This window comes from Corvus hawaiiensis, chromosome 22, assembly GCF_020740725.1.
Source record: "Corvus hawaiiensis isolate bCorHaw1 chromosome 22, bCorHaw1.pri.cur, whole genome shotgun sequence".
Lineage (NCBI taxonomy): Eukaryota > Metazoa > Chordata > Aves > Passeriformes > Corvidae > Corvus > Corvus hawaiiensis.
The window spans coordinates 6,708,265-6,722,219 of record NC_063234.1 but is presented as its reverse complement, the minus strand read 5'-3'; the positions used below and the strand labels follow the sequence as shown (position 1 = coordinate 6,722,219).

The window sequence follows — 13,955 nt, the reverse complement described above, 5'->3', positions numbered from 1 at the left end:
TGGATCCCTGGCAGTGCCCAAGGCCAGGTTGGACGGGGCTTGGAGCAGCCTGGGACAGTGGAAGGTGTCCCTGCCCATGGCAGGGGGTGGAATGAGATGGGCTTTGAGGTCCCTTCCAGCTCAACCATCCTATGATTCCATGAAACACCTGGGAGACCTCCACTACTAACAGTGTTCAGGAACACTTTTCTCTTCTAAAAGCTACAATATCTGTTTTATGCATCTGGACCTGGTGCTGAAGGTTCCTGGTTATCACTGGGGTCTCTGGTAATGAGACTGATGACAGTGAAAAGCTCAAGTTCAGAGACACACAGACCAAGGAAAGCGGAGCACACAGCAAACTCATGGCCTTGTTTGTCTGATCAGGCCTCAGCACTCCCTCGGACCTTTCGCAGGCAGGCCAGGAGAGAAACAGGTCAGGAAATGTTTACACTTTTAGAGCTCAAGGGCTCGCATGAATCCTCCCAGGCCCTTGGAGGGCACTAACAACACAGTTGCTTTAAAATAATTTGTCCAACTCTTTTGGAGAACCTCATCCCTGCTCCTGGAGGACTTTAAATGGAATGTAATGGCCAAGCCTACAAGGTGGTTGACAGCCTGGGAAATTGATGTCTGCCTGGCTGAGGAAGGTGTGCTTGTGAGGTGCTCTCCTTTAATCCCAGACCACAAGGAAAAAGCATTTACACCTCCCCACCCTCCCTTATCGAACCTGTTCCTTCTCCTTGGCATCACCTCTCCAGAACCCACACATTCACCTCAAACACTTCTCCCCCTTCACCTCCTGGGCTCCTCCAGCAGGCCCAGTGCATCCCAGGTGGTTTAAAGCCCAAGTCCAATCAGAGGTTTGTGGTGTTTGGGGCTTTTTTCCCCTGCTGATTTTGGTTTGAGTTTGGAAATCCTGATTCAAAACAACACAAGGGTTTGATTTTGAGTCCTCATCTGGTTCCCCTTCCCACGGGTCAAACTGAAGCTGAAACCAAAGTCCAATCCACAAAGAAAGAGTCACTTGAAACATGGGGAGGCTGTGAGAGACCCAAAGGATTTACAAAAATTGCTTCTAAAAAGTCGCATTTAAAAAAAAAAAACCTAAAAGTAAAAAAGCCAAGGAAAAAATGCCAACCGAGTGAATTTGGCAGAGCTCCTGTGAGCCTGCACAGTGGCATCTGCCATGGCCCTGGGGGCAAACACAGCAGGGCACAGCCACGCCAGGGCCGGCTGCCAAACCATCACACAGCTGCACTTCGGGATGCCCACGTGGGGGAGCAGGGTCCTGCCAGCCACGCTGGGGCTGCATCTGGGGGATCCACAGCACCTGGGCTCTCAGAGGGATCCACCACTTGTGGGGGCAGCTCAAGAACACTTGTGCTCCCAGCCAGGTACCCCAACAAGCGGGACAAGGGGAAATGGCCTCAAGTTGGGCAAAGGGAAGTGCAAGCTCGATGAAAGGAAACATTTCTTCATTAAAAGGGTTGTCAGGGATTGGCACCGGCTGCCCAGGGCAGTGGTGGAGCCCCCAGCCCTGGAAGTGTTCAAAAATGAGATGTTGCACTTGGCAGTGTGGCTTGGTGGGCATCGGGCTGTTGGGTGAAGGTTGGACTGACTGACCTTGGAGGGCTTTTCCAACCTTCATTATTCTCTGAATATTCTCTGTTTGAATGCCTCTCCCAAACCAGCTGGGTCCTGGACAGTGCCCAGTGCCAGCGAGGCCCAGGGCAGGGACTGGCAGTGCAGGTGGGCTATCCCAGGGCTCCCTGGCAGGGTTCCCTTTCCATCTCCTTGAACTCACAGCTTTCTCGGGACAGAGCCCTCTCCAAGGATTGGGGCAGCACCAGGTGGAGGGGCAGCCCCACCTCAGGACAGGCAGCAGCTTTGGCTCCAGGCTCAGGGATTCTGGTGTCCAACACTGCAGGACAGCGTCCAAAACATCCGAGAATCATGGAATCCCAGGATGGTTTGGGTTGGAAGGGACCTTAAAGACCATCTTGTTCCAACCCCCTGACACGGGCAGGGATGTCCCCTGACTCAGCCCAGGAGCAGCACCTCCATCATCCTTGGTCCAAGCCCTGGGGACACCCTGTCCTGGGGCTGTGGGCTCTGGCCAGAAGCTCCTGGGCACCAGGAAGGCTCTGCTTCCACCTCCACTTCCACATCCACCTTCACAGGTCACCTCTCCCCCACCCTCCATCCCCCAGCCAGCCCATGCCCCTTCTCCATCCAGCACTGGCTGGAGACATCAAAGGGCTCCTTTGCCTCCTAAAATCTTGCACTGGTGACCAAACTGGGCTGGATGTCTTAGAACAATTACCAAATGGGTGACTTTGAGCATCATCAAACCCAATTATTTTGCATAATGAGGAGAGCTAATTACTCTTTGCAGTGCTTGACACTGCAGTGAGTCTCCAGTTCCCACACTCCGGGATGAGTTTGGCAACTTTGGATAAAAACTGCTACGCCCTTTCTAAATGAAGACAAGAGACTTTTTAATAAAACAAATGTTGGCAGGTGCCTCTTGGAACTGAAAAAAAAGCACGTTAAGGCGAGGGCTGCAGAGAGCAGCCATGTCAGGCAGTGTTTGTGCAACAATCTGCGTGGATTTGCTCCAACTCCATGTGGAAGAAATGCATAATGTTGCCTTTGTACAGGCACTTTTAATGGCATCTAAGAATAGCAGTGTTATAAATAATCTGGGAAAGGGAAACAAAAATACACCTTTGTTTCAGGTATTGTGAACAGCTCTTTTCTGTCAACGCTGAAATAAATTCTTCTTTTTTTTTTCATTTAATTTATGTCTTTATATAGAAGAGAATGTATTCAAAATGAAGAGCCAAGGTGCTTCTTATACACAATGTGTATGCTGCTGTTCTTCATTTGAGCTGTTTTCATGAAAATAAAATATAATTCTCTACTGGGGGAAAAAAAAAGTCCACCAGAAACAATGTAAGCAGCTCCAGAGATCTTTGATGAGCATTCAGAAGCACATGGGACAGTTTGTAATGAAATATTTGGAAGGAAATCACCTCTGCACAGACTGGCAGTGGAGTGAGAACGCACCTGGCACGTGTCACACACCACATCCAACTGCTGGATTGATGGGAAGCAGGGGAAGAGCAGGCATAGCCAAAGCCCTGCATTTTGGGATTGCTCCCAGGGAGCCAGTAAATGGCTTTTCATTGCAAAACTGAGCATCGCAGTGGCTGGACTAGCCTGGGACTCAGCTGTGCCCAGCAGCCAGAGCAGGATCCAGTGTCCTGCGCACATACAAGCATTGGGGTTGGGAGAGAGAGCTGGGCCTTCTCCAAACCAAGAACCAGCAAAGAAAAAGGTTCCAGGGGGTTCAAATGACTCTGCCCCTCTGCTCAGCTCTGGTGAGATGCCCCTGCAGAGCTGCCCCCAGCCCTGGGGTCCCAGCACAGGAAGGACGTGGAGCTGCTGGAGAGAGTCCAGAGGAGGCCACGGAGCTGCTCCAGGGCTGGAGCCCCTCTGCTCTGGAGCCAGGCTGGGAGAGCTGGGGGTGCTCACCTGCACAAGAGAAGGCTCCAGGGAGAGCTCCGAGCCCCTTGCAGGGCCTAAAGGGGCTCCAGGAGAGCTGGAGAAGGACTGGGGACAAGGCATGGAGGGACAGGACACAGGGAATGGCTTCCCAGTGCCAGAGGGCAGGGATGGATGGGATATCGGGAAGGAATTGTTCCCTGTGAAGGTGGGCAGGCCCTGGCACAGGGTGCCCAGAGAAGCTGTGGCTGCCCCTGGATCCCTAGCAGTGTTCAAGGCCAGGCTGAACAGGGATTGGAGCAGCCTGGGACTGTGGAAGGTGTCCCTGCCAAGGCAGGGGTGAGACTGGATGAGCTTTAAGGTCCTTCCAACCCAAACGATTCTGGGATGATTCCATGGTTCTCCGAAATACCAGGACAGGGAGCACCTCAGCCGAGCTCTGCCCTCTGTGCCAGGCTCAGTGCTCCATGAACAGCACTGCCTGAGAGTGGGGCCACTTGTCCCCACCATCAGGGGCGTGCTGTGCCCTAACTCTGACAACGGGACAGGCAGATGTGGCTGCCTGCAAAGACTGGCCACCAACGGCAGCACCATTTTTCAGACAAAACTTCCCTTTATTTACAGCCTCCCCCAGAAAACAGAGGAGAGGGAAGAAAGAAAGAGGGTGAGAGACTAAGATAAAGTAAGAGGAGGAGAATGAACTCCCTGAGATGTTCTGCCTCTACATCGAGGGTCCCCAGGGAAAGGACCCCTCTGGCTTCCCAGGTCTGTCTTGTTATCTACTCATCCATCTTGCCACGTATTCTGGGATCATTTCCAAGGGTCAAAATAAATGGCTGTGATTTATGCAATATAGGTCAGGACCTATTTAACAGCTTACAAAGGAGCCCCCCCTCCTCCCCATTCTCCCTCTGGCTCTTGGTGATGAGAAAATAGGTCACAGGCAGGCAGTGGGGGGGGATTAATCATTTCTTCCGGCAACTGCTGGGAAAAATATTTTCAGTTCCATTTAATCATAAAGCTTTTTAATTAGTTAGTTTGCAGTTTATAATGTATAGTTTATAAGCTCTTGTGCAAGGGGGCAGATTCCTGGAAGGAGAAGTCTCCTGCTCCCCATCTCCCCTGGGCTGCACGGATGAAGTTCAGCTGGGCAGGGCCTGGCAGGTCCTGGGACCAACATTCACGTGGTCCTCAGGTCTCTGAGCAGCCACTGGTGGGATGGACACCCTGGCACAGTCCAGACTGAAATCCAGCTGCTTGCCTGGACAGGGAGGTTACGGAAGGAGCAGGTTCCTCAGGGATGAAAGCCAGAGCTGTGGGACCCCATCACACTGACTCCATGGCGCAGTGTGGGCCCTCCACGGGAGCATGGGACACCTTCTCCCTGTACATCAGGATGCTAAAGAGATGCCAAACTCACCTTTGGTGTAAATGCACCCAGGGACAGCACTTCATAAATTTCCAAGACTGGACACCCACTGCGTGTGCTCCAGCCTGGGACTGGATGTTCCCTGTCATTCCCATTTCCTACTGATGCCCCAATACATGAAAAGGAAAAATTAGACCCTGGTCCTTGGCTATCTGGCTCTCCCTGCAATGGGTCCACTTGCCACCAGTGCTGTGGAGGTGGCAGGAGAAGCTCCTGAATGACCAGTGGATTTTCTGTACTTGGGCCACTGGAACCATCACTGGACCCCGAAGGGCTGACAGCCACTGTCATCCATGTGACCAAATGCAGCAAGAGAAGTCTCCTACTGACCAACCAACCACTGTGTGCCCTTAAGTGAAGCTCTGCACCCCCTCCTCTCCCCAAAACCTGTGGGTGACCCCTGCCAAGGGTCCCTCAGTACCTTCTCGTAATACTGCAGCTCATAGTCCAGGATGACTCCGTTGGGCTGGTCGGGCTGGGACCAGGACAGGGTGATGCTGTCCACGGTGCGGCTCACCTGGTGCATGATGGACACAGCAGAAGGGGCTGGAAGAGAGAGAAAGAGGGGGACAGTCAGACACCTGCAAAGGTAGGGCCCTCACCCTGGCAGGAGGTGGGCAGGTGGGTTATTGCTGTTTGAGGCTTCAGAATTCATTTCCTGCACTGAGAGGGCTGTCCAGGAGTCAGGAGATCCTGGATTTTGCTGTTTACAGAAAGCAGTTAGGGGAGGAAAAAAAAATGGTTCTACTGAATTGGTAGTTAGAAAACACATAGGACAGTGTCTCAAGCAGGAAAATGGGCAATTCCAAGGCAAAAGCAGCCCAAGATTGGAGCAATCACAGCATTGTTCCACTGGAAAAAGGCCCACCAGCCCTGTACCATGCACCCCTCCCTGCCTGCCGAGCGGAAATCGGAGGGGTTTGTGCTTTTCCGTTCGCACAGAGCAGCTTCCCAAGGCTCGGGCAGGCTGGGGCTGCAAGCTGCACATGCCAATCATGGGAGGTGCATCCAGCAGCCTGAGCAGGCAACGCAAAGCTGACCTGACACGCTGACAATGGAGAGCCACCCGCCCGCCGGCCCCCGCACACAGCACGGGTCCCACCGAGCACAAAGGGCCCTGCCAGGCCCGCAGACAGCCCGGGCAGCTGCCACGGCCGCGGCCGGACACTCGGCCAGGTGGGCACCGCGCGGGCCTGGCCGTGCCACGCCGTGGGAAAGCTGCCCAGGGACCTGTGCTGACAAGGCCGTGGGGCAGGGAGCGGGGCAGGGAGCGGGGCAGGGAGTGCCACCGCCCTGGGAAAGCGCGGCCGCCTCTGTCCCGCCGTGCTGGGGAGCGGGGCAGCGGAGCTGCCTTCAGTCCTGCGGCATGAGGAAGCGCATGGGAGCCTGCGGCGTCCTCCGGAGGGGCAGCTCTCATCTCTGCTCTGTGACCAGGACAGGACCCAGGGAATGGCTGGAGCTGTGTCAGGGGGGTTTAGGTTGGATATCAAGGAAAGGTTCTTCCCCCAGAGGGTGCTGGGCACTGCCCGGGCTCCCCAGGGAATGGGCACGGCCCCGAGGCTGCCAGAGCTCCAGGAGCGTTTGGACAGCGCTGCCAGGGATGCCCAGGGTGGGGTTGTTGGGGTGTCTGTGCAGGGCCAGGAGCTGGACTGGATGATCCTGTGGGTCCCTTCCAAGCTGGGATATTCTCTGATTCTAGGTGCTGACAGCAGAGCAGCCAACACCCACCCACCCTTGCTGCAGGGCTGACGCCCACGGGTGCCAGCACTGCCTCCTCTCTCCACATCCCAGACTGGTGAGACGAGCGCGTGTCCGTGCCCTCCCCGTGCCCAGCCTGCTGCTGGCACTGCCAGCACATCCACGTCAGTGCGGGGCCATCCCAGGCCTCCCCCAGCCCAGCCCAGCCCAGCCCAGCCCTGGAGAGCGCGAGCTGCAGCCGAGCGTTAGCCCTGGCACGTCTGCCAGCACAGGCTCACCACTGCAGCAGCTTCAGGGCACAGCAGAAGCCTCAGGGGTGGGAGAGGACTGGAGAGTGGTAGCATGAAAGCTCCCCCATCACTTGCGTGCCAGGCCAAATGGATGCAGAGACATTTGCACTCAGATGGGCTTTTCCCAAGTCCAACCCTTGCAATATTTCATGGAAGAACAACTCCTCTGACAGCTCTGGGAAACAGCCGGGAGGAGCAGCACCCAAAGGAAGGCACCTCTCACCCAGCTCCAGGCTGGCTCGCCTTGGCATCAGGGGCAGTGACAGGAGCTGTGCCAGCTGGGATGGCAGTGGCAGGACCATAGTGCTTGGACAAGCATGGCCCCAGCATGTTCCTGCACATCACAATGAATTACCACTGAGCAACTCCTCTCCAACACACCAACAAAAGCCATTTTTCTGATCCACCATCTGCCTCTTCACGGCTGCTTTTCTGACTCAGAGCACTGCAGCTCCCAGGATGTTCAATGTCTGGGTGCCAAGGGGCTGGGTTTGGGTAGTGCAAGATCTGCCACCACACTGCTGCACCATTTCCCTTCACCTGCCTGGGTTTCTCCACTCCTGAAGGAAGGTGTGATGTGGATTAGCCTCAGCAGTGTTGTAGTTTTGTCCAGGAGAACAAAACTAGAAGGACAGCAGAGAGCTTCCATCCCTGGCAGTGTCCCAGGCCAGGCTGGACAGGGTTTGGAGCAGCCTGGTCTGGTGGAAGGTGTCCGTGCCCAGATCTTTAAGGGCCTTTCCAACCCCAACCATTCCATGATTCTAACAGATCCTGAGGCCAGTCCTTCCATCCACTTCTGCTTAAGCCAAGCCCCATTACCCGACAGCCTGAAACCCTCAGTGTCACCTCAGCCCTCCTCTTGCTCCGTGGCACCGCTCCCCTCCTGCCTTGACATCCCAGTCCCACTGCTTCAGGCCACATATTTCCAAACTCCTGGGAATAGTTTCTCACGCTGCCGTGAAGACAAAACACAGGTAACATTTCTGGAGCCTGTCAGCTCTTGCCAGAGCTCGCTGCTTCCTTGTCGACACAGATTCTGTAGGACATCTGCGATTTTCAAGACAAACATCTCTGTCTCTGGAGACAAGCCTGAGGAGGAAGATGTGACCGTGCTGTGGATGCCCTGAGGCAGGGATGGCACTGGACTGAGCAGAGCACAGAGCCCGTGATGTCTCTGCCACCTGCTCTGGGAACTGATCCCACACTCACACACTGGGCTGTTCCAGGGCAGGGGCCACGTACAGCCAGAGCTGCCCCACCACGACTCCGGGATGTGGCAACATCCCCTGATTTAGGCACAGGTTCAGTGGCCTGGCAGCTGGAGAAGCTCCTCAGCTTCAGGTTCCTCCTGGTAGGAGTGAGGTCTCTAGGATGTTGTTCTTCCAGTCCCATGCACTGACCCCAGCCTGGGAGTACAGGACTTCTCCAAGGCAGCTCCTGTGGGAGCTGTACAAGACAACAGCTACAGCAAGACGTGGGTGACTCATTGCTACTGGTACCTGGTGAACCTGCCCTTGTCTGGCTCAGCAAAAGACCCACGTGGATGAGGTGGGGCTCATCTAACGAGCTTAATGAGGCAAATGTGCTGCAGGTGAGATGAATGACTACAGCAACCTCAGCACTTTTCCTACACCTGGGGCAAGGGGTGGCTCTGGAAGAGCAGGAACCTCCCCACGGCATGGCCTCAGTCACTGCTCCTCTTATCACAAACACCAGGGGACTGCACAGGAATAAAATCACAGCAAGGCCTAGGTCAGAAGTGACCTCTGGATGTTTCTGGTCCCACAGGCTGGCAGAGTAATTTCAAAATCAGATCATTTTGCTCAGGACTGTGTCCAGATGAGACCTAATGAATCTGATCCCCATGGATGGAGATCCTACGGGCTCTCTGAGCAGCAGCCCCCAGCTGCCTTGCTCTTGTGGGGAAGAAACTTTCCCTCACATTCCACTGGAATTTTGCTGGTTGTGTCTTGTGGACGTTTCCACCATTTTCTCCCTCGATGCCCCTCAGCCTCCTCCTCTCCAGACTGGTCAGACCCAGCTCTCAGCTGCCCTCACCTCTCATGCCCCAGCCCCAGCCCAACCTCACTGTCCTGCTGGACCTGCTCCGGTTTGTCCATGACTGTGATACTGGGAGCCCCAGGGAGGGCTCAGGATGCCAGGTGTGGCCGAAGAGTGCCGAGCAGATGGAAACAATCCCCCTCCTGGATTTTTTGCTAATGCCAAAGAACATGGTCCTTGTCACACCCTTCACCCCAGGTGCGGGCCTGGGGTGCAGAGAGGCTCCCAGTCCTGTGAATCAGGGATGGGCTGGCACTGGATGTCTGAGTTTGAAACCAGTTCAGAGGAGCCAGCCAGACCTCAGAGTGACTCTCCCAGGTCCAGTCAGGAGGAAAAGCTTCAGCTGGATCCTGACATGAGGCCCAGGCAGCTGACTGTGCCCTGTGACACACAGAGGAGATCAGATACGGAGAGTCTCCTCTCTCAGAGCCGTGATCACCGTAAGATGTCACCATGAAGGTGTGAACAGAGGTGGATTTATCCTGATGGGGTCTCCAGGAGTAGGTGTGTCCCACCAGCACAAAAAACAAACAGACCTTCATTCCACAGCCAATAAAAACACTGCTCCTGACTGAATCCCTTAAGCCTCAATGTCATTGGAATTCACAGATTTCACAGAATATTCTGAGTTGGAAAGGATCCACAAAGATCATTGAGTCCATCTCTGAAGTGAATGGTCCATATGGGGATCAAACCCACACCCCTGGCATTATCAGCACTGGGCACTGAGGCAAACCCAGTCATTGCAGTCCTTGAAAGGCACTTTCTGCATCCTCTTGATCAGGGATGGCCTCAGATTCCTCAGATTCCTCAGAGTGGAGCCCTGTGGCTTCTCCGAATTGCTGGAGAAATAAACCACACCAAAACCGCCACTGGAGTGTAAAACAAGCTTAATGAAAATCCACTAATGTACAAAGCCAACGTGTCCCACACGGTGACCCCTCTGGGGCAGAGGCACGGGAGGGATGCGAGTGACACTTCCGTGGTCACCACCCCGAGGCCCTGCACAGCCACACAACACCGATCACAGCCAGACCCCTGCCCAGGCTGGGCTTGGCGTCTTGGCAGTTTATCTTAATCCAGGGAGCTGAGCAGACTTCTGTGGCTCGGGGCAGCTCGGCAGGGTCAGAGTGGGGGTGCTGACAGCTGCAGCACACACAGGGCACTGCCTGAGCTCAGGAACTGGAAACACTTGGGAAGGATGGGATTCAGGAGGTCCCCCATCCTCAGATGTTGCCAGCAGAGCTGCACGGCCATCACCTCCCTGAAGGGATCACCACTGAGCTTTACCAAGGCTGGAATGGCAGAAAATCATCTGTGTCCTGGGCTGATCCCCCCGTGTGGGCAGCAGGTCCAGGGAGGGGATTCTGCCCCTCTGCTCAGCTCTGGTGAGATGCCCCTGCAGAGCTGCCCCCAGCCCTGGGGTCCCAGCACAGGAAGGACGTGGAGGTGTTGGAACAAGTCCAGAGGAGGCCATGGAGCTGCTCCAAGGGCTGGAGCCCCTCTGCTCTGGAGCCAGGCTGGGAGAGCTGGGGGGTTCACCTGGAGAAGAGAAGGCTCCAGGGAGAGCTCCGAGCCCCTTGCAGGGCCTAAAGGGGCTCCAGGAGAGCTGCAGAGGGACTGGGGACAAGGCATGGAGGGACAGGACCCAGGGAATGGCTTCCCACTGCCAGAGGGCAGGGTTAGGTTGGATATTGGGAAGAAATTGTTTCCTGTGAGGTTGGGGAGGCCCTGGCACAGGGTGCCCAGAGAAGCTGTGGCTGCCCCTGGATCCCTGGCAGTGTCCAAGGCCAGGTTGGATGGGGCTTGGAGCAGCCTGGGATGGTGTTCGGTGTCCCTGCCCATGGCAGGGGGTAGAATGAGCTGAGCTTTAAGGTGCCTTCCAACCCAAACGAGTCTGGGATTTGAAGACATCTCAAGACAGTGTCCTCTCAAACCATGCTGGCTCAATGTCACAAGGTGGACATAGCCAGGCAGGTCTCAGATCCCACTACACAGCATATTTTCCATGAAGGCATCCTTATGGAAAAAGTGGGATTTTACGTCCTTCTTGACCGACTGTCTCCCAGGAAGGCTCAAACACTGACTGGGGAGGACACGTGCAGTCCCAGTGGGGTTTGGCAAAGGAAGCACCAAAGCCCTCAGGCTGTTCAGGAGTATCTGGAAATCAGTGTAGCTGCTTCAGCCTCACAGAGGCCAACGCTTCTTGTACCACGAGGTGGGTCTGGCCTGTGTCAGGGTGGGCCTGATACATCCTGATGCTCTAATCTAATAAAAGGGTAACAGTCACAGAAATGCATCCTGTCCTCTTGTGGCTGGGCTTGGTCCCAGAGCTGTGGTGTGGAGTCAGTAGCAGCAGGACAGACACAGCCCAGGCTGTGCTGCTCTGGCCTCTCCCAGGTTCATTATCCATGTCTAGGTGAAGCAGCTGGACTAGATGATCCCTGCAGGTCTTTCCAACTGCAATATTCTGTGTTCTATTCCATTCCATTCCACGGACTGTGCTAAGGAAAGGGATGACCCAAGAGGCCCAGGTGCCTCCACACGGAGCACAGAGAAGAGCTGTGAAGGCTGACAGGACTGAGCCCTCCTCTCCCACTGCCCCCTTCAGTTCCCTAGAGCACCAAATCCTGGGAACGCTGCTGGGACGGGACCCCCAGAGCCTCTGGTCCAACACCACACCAGGGAAGGGAAGCTGTGTTAGATGAATCTTTAAACCGCCAAAGGATGGGGCTTCCCTCAGCAGCCCCTCTGTATCAGCACCCTTTAGTCTTTCTGATTAGCTCCAGATAGAAAATCCCAATTTCTGGTCACAAAGCACAGTCCTTCTCTGCCACGTCCCTGTAAACAAGCCCCACCATGTCCTGCCTCCCAGGCACTGTAGCTGAGGCACATTCAGCATTTTAAAGCGTGTCTTCTGAAGGAAAAAAAAAGGACAAGAGATCACAAGTGATGGTCTGGGCTCTGATTATGAGGCTGAAGCCACTTTTATGAAAGAGCTTCCTTTTTTTGTTTAAAGAGCTTTTGCTAAAGATCCCAACCAGGCACATCTCTCTTTACAGCTTCACATCTTTGACTGAAAGCATGTCCAGGTTTCCCTGTGACAGAGCTGCTCCCTGAGGATGCTGTGACATGAGGATAAGACCTCCCCGGGCACAGAAACAGGGAGCTCCATGGCTCCAGAGTAGCACCTGGAGGCTACTTCAGCAGCCTGTACCAAACCCCAAGTGGCACAGATCCATCACACACAGGCAGCTTAACCAGCACTGATCCTCCACAAGCGGCTTTGGGTTCTGTAAGTAAGGATTTGCCTGATCTCCTGTACGGACAAAGCGGGTGTTGGCCACACCGCGAAGCCTCAGGCTTGGCATAGCCAGAATTCAACTTTCATACAAATAGTTGCTTCTTTGGGACTTGCTGGAAATGATGAAAAGGATTAAGGGAAAGAAGGAAATGGAAGAAAACAAAAAGGAACAAAATGTGAGTTTTCCAGGAGAAACAATGACATTTTAATCACAGGGAAAACTTGCAGAAGGTCACAGCAAACCCAGGGCAGCGCGATGAGACAGCGCAAGAGCACAGCAGTCTAGCAGAGAATTGGGAAAAGCTCCGTAACACCCAGGCCTGAACATCTGCACAGACCCAGGCAGAGCTAAAAACAGCTTAAACACTTGTGGTTGACCCCCTGAGTATGTTACACATAGACACACCCCTGCTTCCTTTGAGGATTTCAGATGATGCTGAGCCCACTATGCCTCTGGGGAGGTTTCCCGCAAGCTCTCTTTGAAAATGCACCTTTTATTTTCAGGTTAAAATTTATGGACTTCAGTTTCCAACTGCAGGAACTTTTCTGGGTTTTGTAACTAAATGAAGGAGCAGTCTAGAAAAAGAATTTTGTCCTCATGGAAGAACTGAAAGATAATGAAAATATTTAAATTTTGTCCATGGAGGGTTGGAACTGGAGGATCTTTAAGGTCCCTTCCAACCTAAACCAGCCAATTATTCTGTGATTCCTTTCTGTTATCCAAGTAGTTTCCTGAGCACTTCACACATTTATCAGCCTGATGACTCTCTCCTCTACCTTTCCCAATTTTTTGTTAATCTCTTTTCCAAACGTAAACCTCTAAACTGAGTTCAGTAGCCAGGATTCATCTCTCAGCTGCAGAGACAGCAGCCACCTCCTCGCTGAGGTCTGATATTCCTCTGAGTGTGTCCAAGGTGACACTGCCCTGCCTCAGCCTGGCCCTGCAGAGCTGCTCTTCGCTCTCCACTGGGCACTTCCACTGGGTTTTTTAGGCTGTGCCCCCCGGCTCAGGGAAGGGAGGAGATGATTGCTGGCTCCTCACTCCTTGCACCTCCCTGCTGAACAGGGGGATGAGGCTGTTCGTGCATTTCCTATCATCCCAGTCCTGCTGGGAGCGGGGTGAGAGATCCTTGATGCATCCAAAATTCATGTAATTGGTAGAACTCTCTCTAAAGCCCAGGGAAATTCATTAGGAGAAAGCTGACAAAAAGCAGCAGGGGGGCATGACACAATGAAGAATTGTTTTGGGGCAATGAGAAAGAAATAGGCCCATTTTTCTCCTTGCTTTTATGTCTCTGAGTTGATTTGAGGGTTCTTAGGCAGCTCATGTGTTTCTCTCTCCGGCCCATCCCCACAATATCACAACTCTGAGCAGTTCCAGGAGCCCCAGGACATCTCTTAGGACATAGTCCTCTTTTATTCAACAAGAGCTTCCATCTGGGAGCTGTTCCTTTCTCCCAGCCCTGCTTTTTCAACATCCTGAGGTCACCTCCCTCTTATCCCACTTCTACCTGTCCCATCCCTGGAAGAGTCCATGGCCAGGTTGGATGGGGCTTAGAGCAAGCTGGGATAGTGGAAGGTGTCCCTGCCCATGGGAGGGAGTGGAGTAAGATGATCTTTAAGGCCCCTTTCAACCCAGCCCAGTCTGGGATTCTGTGATTTTATGATTCAGTATATCCTGGTT

General features: G+C 54.0%; 1 protein-coding gene across 4 annotated transcripts in view; it reads right to left on the bottom strand.

Moving 5' to 3' along the window:
- EPHB2 (EPH receptor B2) overlaps nucleotides 1-13,955 on the bottom strand; it is a 130,770-nt gene that overhangs the window by 19,763 nt on the left and 97,052 nt on the right. For all 4 annotated transcript variants that reach the window (XM_048326269.1, XM_048326270.1, XM_048326271.1 and 1 more), the window contains exon 6: nucleotides 5,340-5,464. In XM_048326269.1, the coding sequence (XP_048182226.1) occupies nucleotides 5,340-5,464 (125 nt within the window). The remainder of the gene's footprint in view (nucleotides 1-5,339; nucleotides 5,465-13,955) is intronic.